General features: G+C 55.6%; 2 protein-coding genes across 2 annotated transcripts in view; both read right to left on the bottom strand.

Moving 5' to 3' along the window:
- Positions 1-24,265, bottom strand: part of CD97 (CD97 molecule) — a 143,588-nt gene that overhangs the window by 1,935 nt on the left and 117,388 nt on the right. The window contains 14 exon segments of the mRNA XM_008566047.1: positions 5,436-5,627; positions 6,158-6,331; positions 6,928-6,975; positions 6,978-7,201; positions 7,422-7,529; positions 7,611-7,788; positions 9,037-9,114; positions 9,232-9,278; positions 10,284-10,430; positions 10,901-11,047; positions 11,621-11,752; positions 15,052-15,207; positions 15,736-15,852; positions 15,949-15,999. Coding sequence (XP_008564269.1) covers positions 5,436-5,627; positions 6,158-6,331; positions 6,928-6,975; positions 6,978-7,201; positions 7,422-7,529; positions 7,611-7,788; positions 9,037-9,114; positions 9,232-9,278; positions 10,284-10,430; positions 10,901-11,047; positions 11,621-11,752; positions 15,052-15,207; positions 15,736-15,852; positions 15,949-15,999 — 1,799 coding nt within the window.
- Positions 1,259-4,273, bottom strand: LOC103585139 (CD97 antigen-like). The gene is given in 7 exon segments (XM_008566027.1): positions 1,259-1,302; positions 1,931-1,940; positions 1,943-2,166; positions 2,387-2,494; positions 2,576-2,753; positions 4,002-4,079; positions 4,197-4,273. Coding segments are annotated over 5 exon segments (507 nt in total). The 5' UTR covers positions 2,727-2,753; positions 4,002-4,079; positions 4,197-4,273; the 3' UTR covers positions 1,259-1,288.

Below are 24,265 nucleotides of genomic sequence, written 5' to 3'. Positions count from 1 at the left end.
CGACTTGGGAACAGAGCATTCTCAGTGGTGGCAGCAGGGATCAAAGGCTTGGAGTGGGGCTCCATGAGTCTCCATGGTGGTGTAGAACCAGGTGGGCGGGGGTTAAACCGGGAGGGTTGTGAGGGCTGTGGTGAGGAATTGGGATTTCACTCTGAGAGCCACAGGAAGTCCTTGGAAGTGGGCCACATTGGATGTGCTCACATGTGTGAGTGTGACTAGGGGGCGTGGGCCTTTTGCCTCCAAAGCCAGCGCCCTAAAGGGACACCTCACCACGGTGGGCGGTGCCGCACACTTCCAGGGCGGGTCCACCTCACCCATCTAGCCCCTGGAGTAGGCGGGGCTACCCCACTCCTAGGCCTCGTTGATCAAGGGCTCAGGTGAGAGAGGGGCGGGGTCTTACCTGGCCGCCTTCGTTCTCGATGCCGGCCAGGAAGATAGCGGAGCCCACGAAGAGGCAGATGCAGAGATGCAGGTGCACGGTGGTGCGCGAGCCCTGGATGGGCCGCACCAGCAGGAAGGTGAGGATGCACAGCAGCAGGCAGACCAGCGAAAGCACCAGTCCCACCTTGGTGATCAGGGCCAACTTCGGGTCCTAGGAGCAGAACAGGGTGGGCGAGGTTTGAATAGGGCCCTGAGGCCTTACTGCCCTTGTGGTCTTTCTTTCCAACCCTCTAACGGGCTCACTTCTCTGACCTCTTCTTCTGCCCCTCCTACACCTGGCCACACCTATCAGCTGATAGGTGTGGGATAGGGATCCTACACTTTTGTGCTTGCTGGGCCTTTGGCCTGGGACACCAGCCTCTTTTACTCTGCCTCCTCTCAGAATGTTATATACAGGGGGAGCTTTTAAGAATATTTCACAACAGGTGTGGGGCTCACAGGCTGAAGGGCACTGGCTGCAGCAGAGCCTGCAGTGAGCCAGGCTTCACTGTTTAGTTGCCAGGTCATTGGGGGGGTCCCAGGGAAGGGGCTGGGGGGCATGACATGGGGCTACCTGGGCTGTGCGTCCATCCAGACATATTAGAATAACCAGTTGGGCTGCACCATGGAGAACCAGTTGTCTCACCTAAGCTGACCTTGCTACCTGTGGGCTTTTGAAGGTGGGGCCCCCAGGCTGCTCACCTGCACGTCATAGTGAGCCATGAGGATGGCGAAGCTACTCAGGTGGTTGCATTGGCAGGTGGTACTGCCATTCCGGCTGCCCAGTATCTGGCAGCCCGTGGTGGCCCACTGCCCACCCCTGTTGTTGTCGTCTTTCCAGAAGGCACAGATCAGTTCCTGCCGTGTCTCAGGTGTCTTCCACTGTGGGCAGATGGGGGTGGTCAGAGAGGTTGGCCCGGAGCCCGCTCTTGGGTCCTGGGCTTGGGCTGACTGAGCCTGGGAGGGCTGCTTTCCACTGGACAAGTATTTACTGAGCAGCTACTGTGTGTACCAAGTTTGGGGATGCAGCAGTGAACAGGGTACACACAGTCCCTGCCCTTATGGGGCTGATATGCCAGTGGGGGAGACAGACAATAAGTTATAAACCTAACAAGTAACCTAGATAGTGTATTAGAAGGTAGTAAGTGCTATTAAAAAAAAACAAAGCAGGGGCTGGCCAATTAGCTCAGTTGGTTAGAGCTCAGCCTTAGAACATCAAGGTCGTGGGTTTGGATCACCATAATGGCCAAACACCGAAATAAACAAAAAACAGTATAGGTAAAAAGTGGGGAATAGTTACTTGTTATAATTTTAAATATCGAGGTCAAGGAAGGCGTAACTGACAAGGTGATATTTGAACAAGCCTGTGCTGAGTCACATGGGGAACAGTGTCTCAGGCAGAGGACACAGCATGTGCAAGGGCCCTGAGGTGTGTTTGAGAAAGGAGCAGAGTGGGCCACTGAGACCCCGGCTATGGGGTGAGCAGTAGGTCTGGTTCCCCCCTCCCCACCTGAGGACTCGAAAGGTGAGAGATGGCAAAGATGACGGGGTAGTCGAGTTTCTCGGTGTTTGTGTTGCTCAGAAAGACAGAGTTGACCGCCGAGAGGAGCTCGAGCTGGGCCCCACGGATGGGGCTTTCATGAATATCTTCCAGCTCAACTTGCTTCTCGTGGTCCAGGTCCAAGGAGGTGTTGGCCAGCAATTTCATCATGTTCGGGCTGGAGAGGATGCCCACCACGGTGGGGCCTGGGGGACAGACACACTTGCAGCTTCCTCCTGCCCTCTCTTCTCACGTTCCCCATCCTCCCTCCTAAGATGTCCCAATCTCTGCCAGGCCACTGTGATGCCTGGGATCCCTCCCGATGGTTCAGTTTCCAGTTGTTCTGTATTCTGAACCCCACCCTGGCCTTATTCTAGTGCCTCCTTCCCTCTCCCATGGTTCCTCCCTCCAGACCCCTGTCATTACCAGAGTCCCCAGCTCCAGCTGCCACAGCCCAGTTCAGCAGCATCCGTGCATGGCTCTGGCCTATGGTGACATTTTTGTCCCCCTGCTCCTGGATCAGCAGGGACAGCTCTGAGGGGAGACATGCAGTGATTAGGGGCACTGGGTATAGGGTAGAGGCTGGGGCTGGGGCAGGACAGGATGCGGCCTCACCTGTGCCTAAAGGGGAACGGTAGGTGAAGGAGCCATCAGGCAAGGTCTTGGCCAGGGTCCTCAGGACATTTTCGAGGCCTGAGAGCAGGTGGGTGGCCATGTGGTACCGGTCAGGTAGGGCCAGGGTCTCCATGTCCCCAGGGGCTGTCATCAGCTCATCCACTAAGTTGATGAGGTTCTAGGGGTGGTGGTGGGTGACAGAGGTGCTGGGTCACTGGACTACATGGGCTGCCTGAAGGACCTGAGTCTCACCCCCAACCAGAGGACACACTGGAGAGCTACCCGGTTACCTGCCTGGGGGACAGGCACAAGAGAATCACAGGAATGATGTAGGAGCCAGAAAACAAGTGAGAGGATCGAGTATATGCCTGTGTGCATGTATGTACAGTAATGACAGCGCTCAACATTGATCAGGCACAGACTGCCCGCCATGCTCTGTTCTAACTCTGCCCCATCCAGAATGGGTTGTAATGAGCCATGTGTGGCCATCGACCACTTGAAATGTGGTTGGACCTGCTTTGAAGCATCAGATTTCAAAGACTTTGGGGGAAAAAAAAAAAGAACATAAAACATGTCATTTTTTAATCATTTCATGTTGAAATAGCTAATATTTTGGGTCTATTGGGTTAAATGCAATCTTAACATTAATGTTACTTGTTCATTTTTACTTTTTAAAAATGTAGTTATTGGTAGGCTGGCCGGTTAACTTGGTTGGTTAGAGCACGGCCTTGTAACACCCAGGTCAAGGGTTCAGATCCCCATACTGGCCAGTCACCAGTCACACACACATAAAAAGTGTAGTTACTGGAAAATTTAAAATAACATGAAACGCCTCACATTATTCTACTGGGCTAAGTATATAGGCTTTTTTTTCTTTTTTGGTGGCAGGCCATTTTGGGGACCTGAACCCATGACTTTGGTGTTATAAGGCTCTAACCACTGAGAAAGTGGCCAGCCTAGTACAGCTGCTGAAACTTCTGCATAATGCTTACTATGTGTCAGACACTGTTCTTCCAGCCTTACTTCTATTAGTTCATTTAAACCTTCACACCAACTGTATGAAGCTGGCACCATATTCATGCCCATTTTACAGATGGGAAAACTGAGGCCCAGAGAGCGGGAGTCACATGCCTGAGGTCACACATCAAAAAGTGGCAGTGGGCTGTAGGGCGGGGGGTTTGTTTGAACGCCTGTGGCCATGCTCCAGGTTCTTAACTGCTCCACTCTTGCCTTTCTACCCTCGTGTGTGTCTGGGTGTGTATATCTGTGTTTGTGTAATGAGCACACATGTGGTGTGTGTATATTGTGTGCATGTGTGTCTTTGACCAGAGGCCCCTGCTTGGGTTGAGGGCTCTCTCCACCCACATTGAAGCACCGTCCAGCCACCCCCCACACCTCTTGAGGTCCCCGAGGGACCTGCCCTTACCTGGATGGTGTCCTTGGCTGAGTCTGGCTTGTAGTCTTTGCCTAAATCCTGGATTCTTTCAAAGAAGTGGGAAAGAGTCTGGGGAAAGGGGAGATGAACAGGTGAGAGAGCCTCACATGTGGGTGGGGAGCTTAGGGCAAAGGGCTGGGTGTGGTGCCGCCCAGAGGGATTTCCTGCCCACTGCTGCCTGCTTACCTGACTGTTGATTCCAGGGGGTGGGGTCCAGGTGGAGAAAGGGATCTCTGCAGGGGACAGGACAGCAGTTCATTAGGCCGAGTGTGTGTGTGTGTTGGGGTGGGGGAGGTTCTAGGGTCAGGTCAGGCCAGGTACCCTCACAGCAAGCGGTCATTTGGTTATTCTGGCTCCCATTTTGGGGATTCCAGCCTCGGTGGCAGCGGTACTAATAAAATCCCTGAGGTTGGGCCGGCCCGGTGGCACACTGCTACAGTGCGCCGCTTGGGAGCGCGGCGACACTCCTGCCGAGGGTTCGGATCCCACGTACAGACCGGCCGCTCACTGGCTGAGCGAGGTTCGGGCGCGACACCGAGGGTTGCGATCCCGTTGCCGGTCATGAAAAAAGACAGAAAGGAAAAAAAAAAAAAAAATCCCTGAGGTTGACGCAGAAGGAGGAGCTGTGGTACTGGTGCTGCCTGGAGCTGCACTCGTCCACATCTGGGACCAGAAGAAGGGGATCAGGCCCTGTCCCAGCCTGAATGAGGGTTCTCTGTCCTCTCTGTGCCCCACCCCTTCCTGCCTAGTATTTTTTTGGGGCGGGGGGGCAGCTGGCGGTATGGGGATCCGAACCTTGGGGTTATAAGGCTGCGCTCTAACCAACTGAGCTAACCAGCCAGCCCCACCTGCCTAGTATTAATGCCCTCCTTAGCTGGAGATGATACCACCTGGTGACCACACATCCTTGAGGGGTGGGCGCTGGGTTAAGAGAAGTGAGGAGAGGCCCGAGGCACAGCGGGTGGGCCCCGTACAGATGGCCGGTTGTGAAAACACTGAATACCCTCTTCCCAGCTAGGAATTAGTCACTGCCTGGGGTCCCCCTGAGGCTCACACTGGGTTCCCCCGCTCCTTCCCCAGGACCCCCAGATCTTTTCACATCCAGCCTCATTAGNGGTGGGGGCGGGCGGTGTCAGAGGCAGTCCCCGGCTGGAGCTCTCGGGTGGGCGTGGCTACTCGGGGAGGGGCGGTGCTAGGCTCTTTGAGGGCCCGCCCCCGACAACGCCCACGGAGGTAGACGGGGTCGGGGCGTGGCCTTTTGCCTCCAAAGCCAGCGCCCTAAAGGGACACCTCACCACGGTGGGCGGTGCCGCACACTTCCAGGGCGGGTCCACCTCACCCATCTAGCCCCTGGAGTAGGCGGGGCTACCCCACTCCTAGGCCTCGTTGATCAAGGGCTCAGGTGAGAGAGGGGCGGGGTCTTACCTGGCCGCCTTCGTTCTCGATGCCGGCCAGGAAGATAGCGGAGCCCACGAAGAGGCAGATGCAGAGATGCAGGTGCACGGTGGTGCGCGAGCCCTGGATGGGCCGCACCAGCAGGAAGGTGAGGATGCACAGCAGCAGGCAGACCAGCGAAAGCACCAGTCCCACCTTGGTGATCAGGGCCAACTTCGGGTCCTAGGAGCAGAACAGGGTGGGCGAGGTTTGAATAGGGCCCTGAGGCCTTACTGCCCTTGTGGTCTTTCTTTCCAACCCTCTAACGGGCTCACTTCTCTGACCTCTTCTTCTGCCCCTCCTACACCTGGCCACACCTATCAGCTGATAGGTGTGGGATAGGGATCCTACACTTTTGTGCTTGCTGGGCCTTTGGCCTGGGACACCAGCCTCTTTTACTCTGCCTCCTCTCAGAATGTTATATACAGGGGGAGCTTTTAAGAATATTTCACAACAGGTGTGGGGCTCACAGGCTGAAGGGCACTGGCTGCAGCAGAGCCTGCAGTGAGCCAGGCTTCACTGTTTAGTTGCCAGGTCATTGGGGGGGTCCCAGGGAAGGGGCTGGGGGGCATGACATGGGGCTACCTGGGCTGTGCGTCCATCCAGACATATTAGAATAACCAGTTGGGCTGCACCATGGAGAACCAGTTGTCTCACCTAAGCTGACCTTGCTACCTGTGGGCTTTTGAAGGTGGGGCCCCCAGGCTGCTCACCTGCACGTCATAGTGAGCCATGAGGATGGCGAAGCTACTCAGGTGGTTGCATTGGCAGGTGGTACTGCCATTCCGGCTGCCCAGTATCTGGCAGCCCGTGGTGGCCCACTGCCCACCCCTGTTGTTGTCGTCTTTCCAGAAGGCACAGATCAGTTCCTGCCGTGTCTCAGGTGTCTTCCACTGTGGGCAGATGGGGGTGGTCAGAGAGGTTGGCCCGGAGCCCGCTCTTGGGTCCTGGGCTTGGGCTGACTGAGCCTGGGAGGGCTGCTTTCCACTGGACAAGTATTTACTGAGCAGCTACTGTGTGTACCAAGTTTGGGGATGCAGCAGTGAACAGGGTACACACAGTCCCTGCCCTTATGGGGCTGATATGCCAGTGGGGGAGACAGACAATAAGTTATAAACCTAACAAGTAACCTAGATAGTGTATTAGAAGGTAGTAAGTGCTATTAAAAAAAAACAAAGCAGGGGCTGGCCAATTAGCTCAGTTGGTTAGAGCTCAGCCTTAGAACATCAAGGTCGTGGGTTTGGATCACCATAATGGCCAAACACCGAAATAAACAAAAAACAGTATAGGTAAAAAGTGGGGAATAGTTACTTGTTATAATTTTAAATATCGAGGTCAAGGAAGGCGTAACTGACAAGGTGATATTTGAACAAGCCTGTGCTGAGTCACATGGGGAACAGTGTCTCAGGCAGAGGACACAGCATGTGCAAGGGCCCTGAGGTGTGTTTGAGAAAGGAGCAGAGTGGGCCACTGAGACCCCGGCTATGGGGTGAGCAGTAGGTCTGGTTCCCCCCTCCCCACCTGAGGACTCGAAAGGTGAGAGATGGCAAAGATGACGGGGTAGTCGAGTTTCTCGGTGTTTGTGTTGCTCAGAAAGACAGAGTTGACCGCCGAGAGGAGCTCGAGCTGGGCCCCACGGATGGGGCTTTCATGAATATCTTCCAGCTCAACTTGCTTCTCGTGGTCCAGGTCCAAGGAGGTGTTGGCCAGCAATTTCATCATGTTCGGGCTGGAGAGGATGCCCACCACGGTGGGGCCTGGGGGACAGACACACTTGCAGCTTCCTCCTGCCCTCTCTTCTCACGTTCCCCATCCTCCCTCCTAAGATGTCCCAATCTCTGCCAGGCCACTGTGATGCCTGGGATCCCTCCCGATGGTTCAGTTTCCAGTTGTTCTGTATTCTGAACCCCACCCTGGCCTTATTCCAGTGCCTCCTTCCCTCTCCCATGGTTCCTCCCTCCAGACCCCTGTCATTACCAGAGTCCCCAGCTCCAGCTGCCACAGCCCAGTTCAGCAGCATCCGTGCATGGCTCTGGCCTATGGTGACATTTTTGTCCCCCTGCTCCTGGATCAGCAGGGACAGCTCTGAGGGGAGACATGCAGTGATTAGGGGCACTGGGTATAGGGTAGAGGCTGGGGCTGGGGCAGGACAGGATGCGGCCTCACCTGTGCCTAAAGGGGAACGGTAGGTGAAGGAGCCATCAGGCAAGGTCTTGGCCAGGGTCCTCAGGACATTTTCGAGGCCTGAGAGCAGGTGGGTGGCCATGTGGTACCGGTCAGGTAGGGCCAGGGTCTCCATGTCCCCAGGGGCTGTCATCAGCTCATCCACTAAGTTGATGAGGTTCTAGGGGTGGTGGTGGGTGACAGAGGTGCTGGGTCACTGGACTACATGGGCTGCCTGAAGGACCTGAGTCTCACCCCCAACCAGAGGACACACTGGAGAGCTACCCGGTTACCTGCCTGGGGGACAGGCACAAGAGAATCACAGGAATGATGTAGGAGCCAGAAAACAAGTGAGAGGATCGAGTATATGCCTGTGTGCATGTATGTACAGTAATGACAGCGCTCAACATTGATCAGGCACAGACTGCCCGCCATGCTCTGTTCTAACTCTGCCCCATCCAGAATGGGTTGTAATGAGCCATGTGTGGCCATCGACCACTTGAAATGTGGTTGGACCTGCTTTGAAGCATCAGATTTCAAAGACTTTGGGGGAAAAAAAAAAAGAACATAAAACATGTCATTTTTTAATCATTTCATGTTGAAATAGCTAATATTTTGGGTCTATTGGGTTAAATGCAATCTTAACATTAATGTTACTTGTTCATTTTTACTTTTTAAAAATGTAGTTATTGGTAGGCTGGCCGGTTAACTTGGTTGGTTAGAGCACGGCCTTGTAACACCCAGGTCAAGGGTTCAGATCCCCATACTGGCCAGTCACCAGTCACACACACATAAAAAGTGTAGTTACTGGAAAATTTAAAATAACATGAAACGCCTCACATTATTCTACTGGGCTAAGTATATAGGCTTTTTTTTCTTTTTTGGTGGCAGGCCATTTTGGGGACCTGAACCCATGACTTTGGTGTTATAAGGCTCTAACCACTGAGAAAGTGGCCAGCCTAGTACAGCTGCTGAAACTTCTGCATAATGCTTACTATGTGTCAGACACTGTTCTTCCAGCCTTACTTCTATTAGTTCATTTAAACCTTCACACCAACTGTATGAAGCTGGCACCATATTCATGCCCATTTTACAGATGGGAAAACTGAGGCCCAGAGAGCGGGAGTCACATGCCTGAGGTCACACATCAAAAAGTGGCAGTGGGCTGTAGGGCGGGGGGTTTGTTTGAACGCCTGTGGCCATGCTCCAGGTTCTTAACTGCTCCACTCTTGCCTTTCTACCCTCGTGTGTGTCTGGGTGTGTATATCTGTGTTTGTGTAATGAGCACACATGTGGTGTGTGTATATTGTGTGCATGTGTGTCTTTGACCAGAGGCCCCTGCTTGGGTTGAGGGCTCTCTCCACCCACATTGAAGCACCATCCAGCCACCCCCCACACCTCTTGAGGTCCCCGAGGGACCTGCCCTTACCTGGATGGTGTCCTTGGCTGAGTCTGGCTTGTAGTCTTTGCCTAAATCCTGGATTCTTTCAAAGAAGTGGGAAAGAGTCTGGGGAAAGGGGAGATGAACAGGTGAGAGAGCCTCACATGTGGGTGGGGAGCTTAGGGCAAAGGGCTGGGTGTGGTGCCGCCCAGAGGGATTTCCTGCCCACTGCTGCCTGCTTACCTGACTGTTGATTCCAGGGGGTGGGGTCCAGGTGGAGAAAGGGATCTCTGCAGGGGACAGGACAGCAGTTCATTAGGCCGAGTGTGTGTGTGTGTTGGGGTGGGGGAGGTTCTAGGGTCAGGTCAGGCCAGGTACCCTCACAGCAAGCGGTCATTTGGTTATTCTGGCTCCCATTTTGGGGATTCCAGCCTCGGTGGCAGCGGTACTAATAAAATCCCTGAGGTTGGGCCGGCCCGGTGGCACACTGCTACAGTGCGCCGCTTGGGAGCGCGGCGACACTCCTGCCGAGGGTTCGGATCCCACGTACAGACCGGCCGCTCACTGGCTGAGCGAGGTTCGGGCGCGACACCGAGGGTTGCGATCCCGTTGCCGGTCATGAAAAAAGACAGAAAGGAAAAAAAAAAAAAAAATCCCTGAGGTTGACGCAGAAGGAGGAGCTGTGGTACTGGTGCTGCCTGGAGCTGCACTCGTCCACATCTGGGACCAGAAGAAGGGGATCAGGCCCTGTCCCAGCCTGAATGAGGGTTCTCTGTCCTCTCTGTGCCCCACCCCTTCCTGCCTAGTATTTTTTTGGGGCGGGGGGGCAGCTGGCGGTATGGGGATCCGAACCTTGGGGTTATAAGGCTGCGCTCTAACCAACTGAGCTAACCAGCCAGCCCCACCTGCCTAGTATTAATGCCCTCCTTAGCTGGAGATGATACCACCTGGTGACCACACATCCTTGAGGGGTGGGCGCTGGGTTAAGAGAAGTGAGGAGAGGCCCGAGGCACAGCGGGTGGGCCCCGTACAGATGGCCGGTTGTGAAAACACTGAATACCCTCTTCCCAGCTAGGAATTAGTCACTGCCTGGGGTCCCCCTGAGGCTCACACTGGGTTCCCCCGCTCCTTCCCCAGGACCCCCAGATCTTTTCACATCCAGCCTCATTAGAACTAACGCCTGGCACAGCAGGGCGCCTCCAGCGTTCATCCTGCTTTTTTGTGTGGGTGCCATTGAACATGCGATCAGGTGTTGGACTGTGGGTCCCCAGGGATGTGGGATTTGAGCTCTGGACCTTCGCAGACGGTGTTGTTTGAGCCATCGGGGGACCCAGGAACTGGCCTCCAGCCTCGGTGGCAGCGGCACTTGTAGGATCCCTGAGTGTTGATGCAGAAGGTGGAGCTGTGGCACTGGTGCTGCCCGGAGCTGCACTCGTCCACATCTGGAACCAGAAGAAGAGGATCAGGCCCCATCCTAGCCCGGGTGAGGATTTTCTCTCCTCTCCGTGCCCCACTACTTCCTGCCTGGTATTAATGCCTCCCCCCCATTGGCTGGAGGTGATACCACCTGGTGACCACACATCCTTGAGGGGTACACGTTGGGTTAAGAGAAGTGAGGAGAGGCCCGAGGCACAGCGGGTGGGCCCCGTACAGGTGGCCGGTTGTGAAAACACTGAATACCCTCTTCCCAGCTAGGAAGCCGCTGCCTGGGGTCCCCCTGAGGCTCCCACTGGGTTCCCCAACTCCTTCCCCAGGACCCCCAGATCTTTTCACATCCAGCCTCATTAGAACTAACGCCTGGCACAGCAGGGCGCCTCCAGCGTTCATCCTGCTTTTTTGTGTGGGTGCCATTGAACATGCGATCAGGTGTTGGACTGTGGGTCCCCAGGGATGTGGGATTTGAGCTCTGGACCTTCGCAGACGGTGTTATTTGGGCCATTGGGGGACCTGGGGACCGGCTTCCAGCCGGGGCGGCAGCGGCACTCATAGCTGCCCACTTTGTTGAGGCAGTGGGTTGAGCTGTGACACGGATTTTGTCCTGAGGTGCATTCGTTCACATCTGAGGACAAACAGAGGGTCAAACCCTGCCCTCGCTGGCTCAGCCCCGTCCACACATTCCACACACCTCCCCATCTTCTCACTGTCCCCAACTATTGCCTGTGCTAACACCTGGTGACCTTCAACTTCACCTTCAAAGCACCCTGTGGTGGCCTCCCTACAAGATGGGCACAGCAGGGATCATGGTCCCCTGTTTCTAAGAGGTGATACCAGGAGGGAGACCGAGTCAGGGGGCTGAACTTCCTGACTGAGGACGCTCGCCTGCTCCTTGCCTGGCTATGGCTGAGGTTCCCCTTCTCAGAGCTGGAAATGACACTTTCTTCTACTCCTACATGACAGGTGAGGAAGGGGTGAAGTTGGGGGCTCCACAAGGGCATCCCAGGCCCAGGACGACCTGCCACCCCTCTGCCCTGTGGCAGGACCTTCCTCGAAGGTGAGTCCTTAGACAGGTCTCAGCAGACCTTTGCCCTTGTGGGAACCTGAGATCTTTTCCTTTCTCCTTGGGCTGCAAGACCCGCCTCGGTTCCATCCCCAGCTCCAGTCCAGCCACACGGCGTCTTCCTGGGGCCTCTACCTGAGCACAGCTTTGGGTCCTCCGGTTTGAGCTCAAAGCCAGGCAGGCACTGGCATTTGTAGCTGCCCTGGGTGTTGATGCAGATGCCATGGCTTGTACAGACTCTGCGGTTCTGCTGACATTCGTCCACGTCTGCAAGAGGAAGGAGAGGGTGAAGATGCTCACATCTGTGGGCAGCCTTTTGGGTTGGAGTCGGCCTGTTTCTTGGCACAGAAGCATCCAGAAGGTGCCACTGTCTCCTCCCTTTTTCATTTGCACAGAGGCATCCCATGGTGAGCATGGTGCCCCAGACACTCTGTTGTGCAGAGGTGGCTGGAAGTGGCCTGAGTCCTCCCAGCTCCTCTGCTTCCCTGGCAGCTCCCAGCTGGGGTGAGGACATCACAGCCACCTGTGTCCCACCTGAAGATTCAGAGCAAAGGCCAGTGTGGGCCTTCCTGGGAGCCAAGTGCAGGGAAAATGCTGCATTCCCCAGAAGGACGTGTCTTGACTCCCAGTGGTGGCCTTTGGCTTGATTACCCCAGAGCTGTTCTCTGGCCAAGTTCTCCATGGAATCCTGCGACCCTCGCAGGACAGCACTCTCCCATCCATGCTAACTCTGAGAGCCCAGCTCCATGCAGATGGGCAAAGACATGCCCCTGAGCCAGTCCCCCCAAAGATGAAACTCAAAGGTTGGCGTGGGGAGAGTGAGGACAATGCCAGACAGGCCAGAGCTGCATGGACAGTGGCCACTAGCAGAGGTAGACAGGGTGGCTGACATCCAGCCAGGTAGCCCTGGGGCCACAGAGGTGGCTTTTTCTGATCCCCATGAAGGCGTCCCATGGACATGGCAGGAAGTGCTGAGAATCCTCATCTGAGCAAGGCCAGCCGTCGGCGATGGCTCCATGGCTAGAGAGGGGAGCAGGTGCTGAAGGGGAGGGGTGGCAGGAGTTTCTGTCATCTCTTCCCTTCTCATTTCATCAAGGACGCAGATCTGTGGGCCCCACTGAGTGGGGCTCAGCCTCCACCTTCTATCCCCAAGTGTCCAGCCCTGGGTTGACTTCCTCAGGAGACAGTGGGCCTGGGGCAGTGGTCCCCAGTGACAGCCTCTCTTGCTGTCTGGTCCAGGCCGGAGACTCTTCCTTCACCCAATTCTCTGAGCAGGTTTGGGGGTCAATGTCATTCTGCCCCAACATTCTCTTAAGCCTCAGTCATTGGAGCTGTCCTCAGGCCCGTGAACTTAAATTACTGGGGAGGGTCAGGGTGGAGCCTTGGGTGGGGACGTGGATGGAGGCTGAGTGGCCGAGAAGGGCATCAGGGCGCCAGGAAGCATCTTCTCCAAGCGGGGTTGTTGGCTGGGCACGGTGGGCATGCCCTCCTCCTGAGTTTCTGGATGGGGTTCCCGGGTCCATCATGGCTTGGGGGGCGGGGCGGCAACAGAGAGATTCCAGGGATGGCTGAGCCCCTGTGGGGCAGGTTCCATTCTGGCTGTTGCTGACAGTATCAGAGAACAGAGATTGGGCTGGAGTGCACCATGCTGTGAGCTCTCGAAGTATCTTGAATACCAGCTCCCTTTTTGTTTTATACAATAAAATCCTAGATGGGCAGGAGGTCTTCTGAGTTTGCAGAAGTGTCCCGCCATAGAGGATTCTGAACAACCAGCATCCTGGATGGCCCTCTGATGCCTGGAGAAAGTGGGCCAAGAAGCCGATGAAGCAGTCCCAGGTGTCCTGCCATCATAGGCCCCATGGGCTGCGACACAGGTGGACATGTTCTTGGGTGCAGCAAGGCCAGACTGCTGATGGTAAAGGGAGGCATGCAGACAGGACTGGGCTGAGCCCCTCACTGAGATGGTTCCTAAGGTGGTAGGTCCTGCTCCAAACCAGCAGGCTGCTCTGTCCCTGTCACCTGCCTTGCGGTCTGTGGGGGCCCCTCTGTCACTTCATTCCTGCTATCCATGTCTCTGCCCAGCTGCCTGACTGAGCCCCCTCTCCCAGCCCTGGCCTGCTTCTCAAACAGCAGCACACCTGCCCAATAGCCACAACCACTGCCTCATGTCAGGGGCTCACAGCAGTGGGAGGGCGGCACCCCCAGCCAGGGCGCACCGAGAGGACTCCATGGTCACATGGACAGTTGTGCAGGTTGTTCACTGCACAAAGGTGTCAGTCCAAGCGGGTAAGTGGGGGGCTAAAGACCAGTCTGCTCTCTGTTTGCCAAATGTGGCTGTGTCCACCTGGAGAGGAGGGGCCGTCTTCCCAATTCACATGAAGACTCTGTCCTCTGGCCAAGCCACATGCCTGCGGCACAGTGTCCACCCAGAGGGGACCCCTGTGGACCGGCAGTGTGGTTGATGGAGGCCTCCAGCAGGGCTCCATGCAGGTGCATGTCCCCAGTACATGTATCTCTTCCCTATCCCCCTGTCCATCCCTCCCTCTGCCTTCCTCTGCTTTCTCTCCACACACAGGGCAGGAGGGACAGGGCTGGGAACTGGGCCACAGGCCTTTTCCTCTCTGCAGCGGGACAGGCCTGTTGACCTTCCTGAGTCCCCTTGGACTCAGCCTCAGCCTCCTCACCTCCCAACTCTACTCCCCTCCCCTCTCTAATCTCTGTGCTTTGCACCAATCCCCTCTCTCTGGGTGAGTTGTGGCTGCCACCCACCCGCTGCTGGCTCTTATCTGCTTCTGTGGATGCCTGAGTCCCCCTTCCCTGCCCAACTGGCTCCTCCTGGAGAAAAAGCAAAGCCTGGTGCTGCATGGAGGCCCAGCTCCTCCTGGGCCCAAAATGTGGCATCAAGCAAGATCACAGCAAGGTGGGTGGCTGCTATGCACCTGCTCTCCGAGCGCCCACCCTGTGGATGCCCATCCTAGAGAGGGTGTGTCAAATCATAGAAATTATAATAAAAAAGCCCAACAGCCATCACAGGTATAGTGCTTTCTGTGAGCCAGAAACCGTCAAGTGCCTTTGTGAGCTCACTTACCTTCACGTCAATCCTATGAACTAACCTCCATTAGTACTCCCCTTTTACAGATGGGTAAACTGAGGCACCGAGAGGTGAAGTAACTTGTCGGAGGTCACACAGTGAACAAAAAGCAAAGCTACTTTTGTTTTTAACTTTACAATATAGGGACTCTTTATATAGACAGGTAAGTAGATATTAAATCACGGTAATATTGGCACATCTCACACATTGACAGTGATTTCTAAATAAGTATCCTGGCCAATGGCATGCACACAGCTACCAGAATTTGGACCCAGGCAGTTGTTCCCAGAGTCTGTCCTTGGCCATCATGCCACCTGCCTCTCTGCAGATGGGATAGGTACGTGCACACCTGTCCCATCTCAGACCCAAGGCACTGAACCTACAACCAGGTTCTGTCCCCTGGATGCTGCAGGAATGACTCTGGTGACCCCAAACCTCATAGACAGGGAGATGGAGGACATGGGTTGGTTCTCACCTTGACACGTGTTCTCACTCTCATTCCTGAACGTTTTTGCCCCAGAAACGAGCCCATATCCTGGGCTGCATGTGCAGTAGTAGCTTCCCTCTGTGTTATGACAGTCTGCGAGTTTTCCACAGGACACGCTTGTGGGTGGTCCACACTCATTGATGTCTGGAACACGACAGGGCAAAGGGTCACCTCCCAAAGGCGTGAGCTGTCTCAGGGCAGAGACCCCCATCCCTTACCTGACTCCCCAGCATGGGGCCTGATACTTAGTATCTTTTGGCGAGAACTAGGCTGCCCTGCTGAGGCTGCGCTGCAGCTGGAGCAAGCCATTCCTGAAGGCCACTCAATCAGCTCTGCTCATCTCACTTCTCTGGTTGACATCTTAGATTTGGACACCGTGGACAGTGCTGAGGTGGGGGTTGGGCAGGAAGTTCACATCCCCCTCCCCAGTGCTCAAAGGACAAGCTGAGGCACAGATGACACACTCCCGGGGCATGTGTAGCTCCCTCTCTCCAGCAGCCATGCTCACTCTTACTTCTCCACCTCTATATCTTTTCCTTCTCTTCTCTCTGCCCATGATGACAGTCCTGAGGCCAAGGGCTGTGGCTCCCAAGTGCCACCCTCATCCCCACTGGCACTAGAAAATGCCCCATAATCCCTGTTGTGCCCCTGTGCGGCCCCCACATTCTGTACCATCACAAGGCTCCGAGGGGCTGATGATGATCTTCCCAGACACAGACACGAATCCTGGATTGCAGCGACAGGCGGTGGCATTGACACACGTGGAGTTTGGAAGACACCGGGCACAGGCTGTGGTGGCAGAGACCGTGATCAGAAAGTGAGGACAAAGCCAGGGCCCCTTCCCCAGGCTCTGGCTGTGGACCGTGCTGCTCCCAGCAGACTCACCTGTATGGCTCTGGGCTTCACCTCCTGCCAGGGTGAGCAAGACACACAGTGCTGCAACACAGAGAGGGTGGGGTCAGAGGGGACCCCAGAACAGGGGAAGGAGGGCTAATGGCCATGCACTTGAGGGAAGGGGGCTGCTGATGCCTCCTGAGCTCAGACCCTGCCCATTGCTCAAAGAGAGAGCCCAGGTGGCACCTCCCCAGGCTTTGATGCTCACGGCCAGAGGGTCTGTCATGTGTCACCTCAGGGGTGGGTTTCAGGAACTGGGAGGTGGGGTGGGGAACCTGAGCCTAGCGGGGGTCTCAGCTCCAGCTGCCACCTTTCCTGACCTGTGGGCTGTGAGCAGCAGCTCAGGACACAGACCGGAGGCAGGTGGCCCCAGTTCAAATCCTGGACCATGGGTGGGTTACCTCACCACTCTCTGCCTCAGTTTCCCTTCTGTGGTGTGAGGGTGGTGATGGTACCCACTTCCTAAAGTAGCGTGGGAATGAACCACGTGAGTGCCTGGTGTGCGTGCATGTTTACCATTGTCGTCATTCCTTTAGGTAAAAGTGAACGGGTTGGACCAGGTGCTCGCGCAGATCCCCCAGTTCTAAGATGCTTCGGCCCCTGCACCCTTCCTCAGGCACACAGGTGCACACACGACACCCACAGCTGCCAACAGTCCCAGCAGCCCGTCCTGGGACCCAGTGGTGACATTTCACCTGGGTCTCCCCCCCACACACACAGGAAGAGACTGTGGGCTCGTGTGGGGTTTGTGCTAAACAGGCCCCTCCCCCACTGCTGTTCCCGCTGCTCAGGGGGTGCCCGACTCCCAGGACAGGTCCTGGGGGTCCTCCTCAAGTCACCAGGGGCTTTAGAGAGGACGACCTTCTTGCCGTTCACCAGAGAGAGACAGACAAGGAGAAAGAGGTGCAGAGAAAATAAAGAGATGACAGAGAGACAGAGAGAGGCAGAAGTTAAGACAGTTATAGGGAGGGATGGACAGACAGACGAGGAACCCATAGAAAGAGAGAGAGAGACAGGAGTGATAGGACAGAGGGACACAGAGCGCGAGAGATACACAGACAGCATGAGAGAGGGAGGGAGAAGTGATTAGAAAGGAGGCGGGTGGAGGCAGGAGGGGCAAGGCCGGGCGGGGAGGACGCCACAGCAGCTGGAAACACAGGGGAAGCGGCTCACCAACCCACTAACCCAGAGAGACCCGAGGGGGGTGTCGGGCAGAGGGATGGGGGACCAGAGGGCCGGTGTGTGTGAGTCACTTCCTGGACCAAGGAAAAGGGATGACTCACCACTCAGTCACCCCAATTTGACCCTAAAAGGGGCTCGTAGGGGAATTCTGGGGTCGGTCATTGTGAGCACGATTAGGGGTGCTGTTAGGGGGGTGCAGACTGGAGGTCCCCAGACCACTCAGTCTGTATCCAAACTTGGAACCCCTCAGGCTGGTGGAGGGCAAAGACCCTCTCCTGTACACCCTCTAGCTAGGGTAAACTGAGGCTGGAATGCCCCCACCCAATCCCTGCCCCGCTGTGATGTCAGGATTCCTCTCTTCCTCCTCTCTGGGCACAGGGCTTGGCTAGCTCCCCTTGCCGCCAAGACCCAGTTCCTCTTGGACAGACCGCAAAATGACCTTCCTTTGCAGGATGGGACCTAAGCCCATTCGTCCCCAGCTTCCAAAGCCCCAAATAACTCTGTTAATGCTCAGAACCACCCTAGGAGGTGGGGGCTGTGATAATGTCCATTCAACAGATGTGGAAACTGAGGCTCAGAGCCCAGAAAGTGTTCAGGAAGAATCTAGTAAACAGAGGGAGGCTGGGGAAGGTGGAATCGAGGGACTGAGGTCCTCGGGCCCTGGGGAGGGCTCCTTTGTCCCCCGGCCCCTCCTCCTGGGCTGGGCTGGGCTCTCCGCCCCCACCACTAGGCTTCTGGGCCTGGCCACCTCCATCTGGGGCCTTGGAAGTTGCCCAAACAGGAGCCGGGAGAGGAGCTGCTGTTCTGTCTGCTCCCAGACCCATCTGGTTTGCATTCCTTGGCCGAGCCCTGAGCCCTGAGATTCCTGCTGAGGAACTCTGGGGTGGCAGTGGGGCAGTCCTCCTGCTAAGGACCCCCCAGACTACTCCCCAGACCCGCCAGCATCTTACCAGAAAGAGTTTATTATTAATAATTAACTATCATTTACTTCCTTCTTATTGTGAAGCAGGAATAGTTTGTGTACTAATTCACTAGACCCTTAAAACAACCCTCTGAGATGGAGACTGGTATTGCCCCATTTTACAGATGAGAAAAGTGAGTCTCTGGGGCTCTGTGACACAGCCAGGCAGGGCCTGAATGTAGCTCAGAACCACCCAGAAGCCAGGCCTTGGCAGGTGCCCCCCACCTTGGCAGCGCCTCCCAAGCCCAGGGGGCGCTGAGCTGCCACCTATCACCCGGGGATGGCACAGGGACTTCCCTGTGGTCTGGGCAGCTCTGGTTTCCTCCCCAAATGCCATTTCTTCACTGTCTTTGTTGCCCCGTTGCTCAGGCAACTAGGTGCCCCGACAGATGACAGATAACCGTTAGAGGCACCCTGGGTGGGGCGGGAAAGGGGGGAAGTCACGACAAAAGACAAGTTCAAACCCATTGCCCTGCAAAATCCCCTCAACCCACAGCCGAGTCCCAGCCAGGGCTGGGGGAGTGAGAATGGAGGGTCTCTGGGGCTGCCCCTGCTGCTGAGACAGTGGGGGACAAATTGGGGGCACCCCACAGTGGAGGGGTCTCAGCCACCAACTCCCCAACACCTCCGATGATCTATATTAACAGCAACTGCCTGTGGGGTCCCAGCTTTCACTTTTTGTCCCCTTTCCTTCCCCTGTACCTCAGTTTCCCCTTATAGAAAGCAGCCTCCAAATTGGCTCCTACAGAGAGCTTGAAGACCCCTCCAGGCAGGGGAGCATGCTCCTAGAGCACGCTGGGGTTCCTGCTGGGGTACGTGGGTGCCCGGGCACTGCCAGTTCCTCTCCCCATGTCCCCACGGCTGCCCGTCTGACCATGTGTTTTCCTCCTCCTGCCCCAGAGCCACCAGTGTGACCTCCCATTTCTCAGCTGCGGCCAAAGGGTCCTGCAGGGGGTCCCTTTCTCCTCCTGTCAGAGCCCCAAAGTTCTTACCGAGAAAGACGCTGTGGTGGGAGCCTCCCATGATCCCAGCTGCTGGCAGAAGTGAGGGGAAGTAGGGGGTGGGACAGGGCTGTCCCGTCTCTCTGGGCTAGGCAGCTGTGTGGGCTGTCTCGAGGCCAGGCCTTTATGAAGGGGGGCGGGGGGGCAGATGCTGGTGCAGGGCCCTCCCCGGAACTGGTGGGGCAGCTGAAAGCCAACAGGAAGATGAAGTGGAAACACAGACCCAGGCCACTGCACACACACACACATGCACGCACGCGCGACACACACACACACACACACACACACACACACACACACACTGGACTGCTCAGTGGGAATGAGGTGCCACCTGCTTTCAAATCCTCTGTCAGCGGTTCCACTGTTTGAGCCTCTGACAAATTCTCTGCCCCTGTGTGCACAGGCTGGCTGGCTGCATCAGAGGGGAAAGTGGGGACAGCGAGGTGGGGGAGTCTTGCCCAGGACCTGCTTGGCTCTTCTCAGGGGGGTAGGCACTGGGCGGGGGTGGGGGCCGCGTCAGAAATAGCTCCAGGCTCCCACGCTGGGGCCCACACTCTCCTCAAAACCTTTGCTCACCTGAGTCGCCAGTGCCAGTATCTGAGCCAACAGTACCTTCCCCTCCTGTGCTTCAGATAAGTAAACTGAGGCACAGAGAGGCCAGTTTCCAAATAGGATCCAGGCGAGGGCAAAGGGGCCCTTTCAGGAATGCCAGGCAGGCACCAGGAAGAGAAACTTCAGGGCACAGGGCCACCACGCTCCTGGAGCTGGCCTTTCTGGGCCAGTTTCCCCTGGTGGGAAACATTTTAGGGGCTCGTAGGCACCTCATTAAGCAACCTCGAGAATCCCATGATACGAGAGTTGTTTCCTTTTCGAATAAATCACATGACTGGCTTGTCTCTCGAGCCATCTAGAAAAGTTTTAAAAACACTGTTATTTATAAAGTGCTTAATCTGTGCCAGGCCCATCTTAACTGCTTTACATCTTTTAACTCATTTATTCCTCAAAACATTTTGGGGGCTGGTGCTGTTGTGAATCTCACCTTATAGGGGAGGAAACTAAGGCACAGGTGACTCACATGGCTAACAGGATGCCAAATTTGTCCACAGGCAGCCAGCGCAGCCCTGAGCCCCTGCAATGAGCCCAAGGCCCAGGAGAAAGTCTCTACTGGGTACTAATGTGTCTTTAACGCCTTGGTGATCCTGAGGCTTAGCAGGCAACTGTATCCAGCTAGAATTCAAGGTATCAACACCTCCGAGCTCTAACCAACTGAGCTAACCAGCCAGTCCAGAATTTTGGTTTTTATACCAGAAAGCTGCGAGCCCCAGGGCTCAATGCCCGCTCCCCCGCAGATGGCAGGTCACATAGCTGGAGGCACTTCACACTGTCTGGGGCGTTGTTCCCACACTGCTCCACGTTAATCATCAACCCCCTTGCCTTCTCCTCCCTTGGACATGCCTTGGGCTCTTGGAGCAGGTCTAGCCTCCCCAGGACTCAGTTTTCCTGTCTGTTGAATGGGGATTAAAATGCCTGACCCACTGGCCTCACAGGGCAGGGTGAGAAAGGAACAGGGTAAACTAGGAGATGTTTGCAGCACGCTTGGGGAAGGCATGAAGAGGGACGTCCCCTCCATCACCCCCACCACCCCATAAGCTGTCCTGTCAGCAGTTCCTGTGGCTCTTCCTTCACACGGACCCACCCAGAATCTTCCTACTTCTCCTCACCGGCGCCAACCCTGGTTAGCTCCATCATCTCCCGACCTAGTGCCCCAGCTCCCACCCCCCACACTCTGCTCCCCTGTGTGCATCTGGGCCAGGGCTTGCCCCTCTTCTGCTCAAGAACCCACCATGGCTCCCACTTCACTCAGAGAAACACCCCAAGTCCTCCCTGTGGCCCCCAGCACCCCGCACATTCTGCCCTGTCCTCCTCTCATATCTCTCTCGCCGTCACCCACACAGCGTCAGTTTTCCTTGTGAAGACACCAGGAACAGTCTGACCTCAGCGCCTTTGCACACACTGTTGCCAGTGCCTGGACTGCTCTTACCCCAGCTAACCTCACGGCTCCCTCCCTCTGCTCCTTCAGGTTTTTGCTCAAACATCCCCTGACCCACTCCCCTCATCCAAAGTGTAACCCCCTCCCTCCCCCAGCCCTTCCTGGCTTTGTCTAGTACTTCTCCACATCTCCCCCTCATCATACAATTTACCTCCTTACTTTATTTACTGACTGCTCCCCAGTCCCCCTACAATGTCTCCCGAGGGCAGGACTTCCCTGTGTCGTGTTCACTGTCGTCTCTGCAGTGCTAGCACAGAGCCTGCACAGCGCAGGGCTTCCTAGTGGTAGATTATGTCATTTATTAACACCCCCACCCCGCCACTGCCCCCACTGAAGGAAACCTCCTCCAGGCTTCCTGACCTGGCCCCGCTGGGGTGTCCACATATGTCCCTCCTCCTCTCTGCTCTGAAGTTCCAGCCCCAATGACCTATTTGGCAGTCCATGGACAATATCATGACCTCTGTTTCACAACGGTGTGAGGCAGGGATGTGGGTCCCCATTTGTCTGATGGGAAATCAGTACCTAGGGAAGTTGGGCCTCTGGCCTGAGGTTGCTCAGCTCAGAAGTGACTGAGCCAAGATTATCCAACCGATACTGATAATGGTATGTGCATGTATTGAAACAACAAACTGTACCCCATAAACATGTACAATGAAAAAACATTAAGGTAAAAAACAATGGTAGTATTAATTATATTATATCAGTGTAATTCATTATGATGATGATTACAGCTGTGACAATAGCAAATCACAATGGCGGATGACAGTGTTCACCTAGTGCCTACTGTGTACCTGTCACCTCTTTAAAGCACTTCACAGGCATTAAATTCACTTATCCTTCCAATAGCTCTAGGAGGCAGGTACTGTGATTTCCATTTATCAGATGGGGAAACTGAGGCACCGAGTGATGAAATGACTTGCTCAGAGTCACAGAGCACCTCCCCATTCTATATCAGAGGGACTGAGCAAACCCCACCTCCTCCCTTCTTGGCTGTGTGGTCTCGGGTGGGTGATGCGGTCTCTCTGGGCCTTAGTTTTCCCATCTGTGAAATGGTCAGAACTTCTCTGGGCTTCCAGAAGGGAGTGAATGCATTGCAGGGGTATAGCTGGGAGTGGACGCTCAGTACACAACAGCAGCGGCTGTTAGGATGATCTCAGAGCTGGGGGACCTTTTTGCTGCACTCTTTGGTGGGGAGGGAAAACAGGGGACCCCAATATCCTGTGCCCAGCTTCTTGTGCCACCAGCCCATGCCCAGCACCCACACAAGCCTGGACTGAGGTGGGGGGTCAGATGGGGTCTCCGGGTAGACGGGGGCATGACAGGATGCCCCCCGGCTGGGAGACAATGGCAGAGGAAGGGGCTGGGCAGCCCCCACACGGATGAGCCCGGCAGCCGGCTCCAGGAGGGCGGCGCAGCTATTGTGAGACCAGACAGCTGTCCCCGAGCCAGGAAGCCCCAGAGAGCGAGGGAAGAGGGTGGGAGGCCACTGGCCAGCCCAGACCCCCAGCTGGGGGCAGGCCCCACAATGGGCCCTTTGTCTGCTCCTGCAGACTGGACACCTGGGTTCCCCCAAGTCTGGTCCCTGGGAGTCCACCTGGACACTGCAGGCCCCACCCAGCCCAGCGGGCGTCCTCTAACCCCTCGCTCCCCACGCATCCCAGCCCAGCCCGGGGAGTTTGGAGTCGGCGCTGAGTTGGGCAATATTTATAGTTCCCTGGGCTGCGGAGCAAACTCCTAAATATAGAAGTCGAGCTATTTGGGGCCTCAACCCTGGAGCACAGTCATGGGGACACTGCACATGTGCCTCCCTGGCCTGGCAGGAAGACCACCCAGGCCTCTCAGCCTCCTGGAGTTGTGGCTTCGGGGGTCTATGGGGCAGAAGGGGGCTGGGTACAGAGAGAGATGCAGTGACGAGCCCAAACATAACGACAGAAGACGGCTGGCCGGTCAGCTCGCTTGATGAGAGCGTGGTGCTGATGACACCAAGTCAAGGGTTCAGATCGCCATGCCGGCTGCCACAAAAAAAGAGAAAGAGAGAGAGAGAGAGAGAGAGAGAGCGCTTAATGACAGGAAGGAGAAGCGAGAGGCCGCGTTGGCCCCGAGCAGTAAGGCAGCCAGGCCCTGTGTTCCGGCGGAGGCGGGGGGCACGCGTTTGTGCCCGGGGTCCCACCTGTTTCCTCCTCCTTCCTCCCACCACCGAGCGAGTGCGGTGAGAAAAGGGGGTTGAGCTGTCACCTCGGTGTTCTCAGCTTCTAGGAAATGAAGCCCTTCAGGAAGTTGTGGAAGCACCCCAGAACCCCAAACACACTCTAGTGCCTAGCAACCCACTTCCCCTTCCCCATGGGCATGGAGCTCACTGGTGGCCCCCACTGGGGTGACGTCGGGTGGGAGGGTGGAGCTATAAATAGACGGTATATAAGCAGCAGCAGAGACAGCCCAGCAGGGGGTGGCCAGCGTGGCCGGGGCTCCTCATCCTCATGGGCAGGAGGAGCCAAAAGTGTCTCCAGCCTTGTCCCTTCTCAGTGATCACTAAGATTTGGGGAAGTAAGGGGAACTGAGGGGCAAGTTGCTTAAAAGTGCAACATCATTTGATTCTTTAAGACAACATAGTAACAAGATGGTTCCTAAGACTTCACTGAAATCCTCACGCTTCCTCAGCAGTAACTGGATGTCTCCAGCCTTGTCCCTTCTCAGTGATCGCTAAGATTTGGGGAAGTAAGGGGAACTGAGGGGCAAGTTGCTTAAAAGTGCAACATCATTTGATTCTTTAAGACAACACAGTAACAAGATGGTTCCTAAGACTTCACTGAAATCCTCACGCTTCCTCAGCAGTAACTGGATAAAAGGGATTGGAATATTACACAGCCATGAAAAAGGAGTCCATGGGCGTGCAATAAGAGGTCTGGATCTCCATAACACGTTTATATTTTAAATTTAAAAACTGAGTGAAGTAGAAAAAAATCTTAATTTGCAGCGTGACAGATTTCATAGTAGAACCTGAAGCAAAACAAAAAGTCCCCAGAGCCCCATAGGAAAACCACCTTCACCAAAAAGTTCCCACACAAAGAAAATGAAATGAGATTTGGTTTCAGCATATACACATATGTAAAAACA

This window comes from Galeopterus variegatus, unplaced genomic scaffold (assembly GCF_000696425.1).
Source record: "Galeopterus variegatus unplaced genomic scaffold, G_variegatus-3.0.2 Scaffold218, whole genome shotgun sequence".
Lineage (NCBI taxonomy): Eukaryota > Metazoa > Chordata > Mammalia > Dermoptera > Cynocephalidae > Galeopterus > Galeopterus variegatus.
Note: the sequence above shows the minus strand (reverse complement) of the source record. Positions and strands in the feature narration are given on the sequence as shown.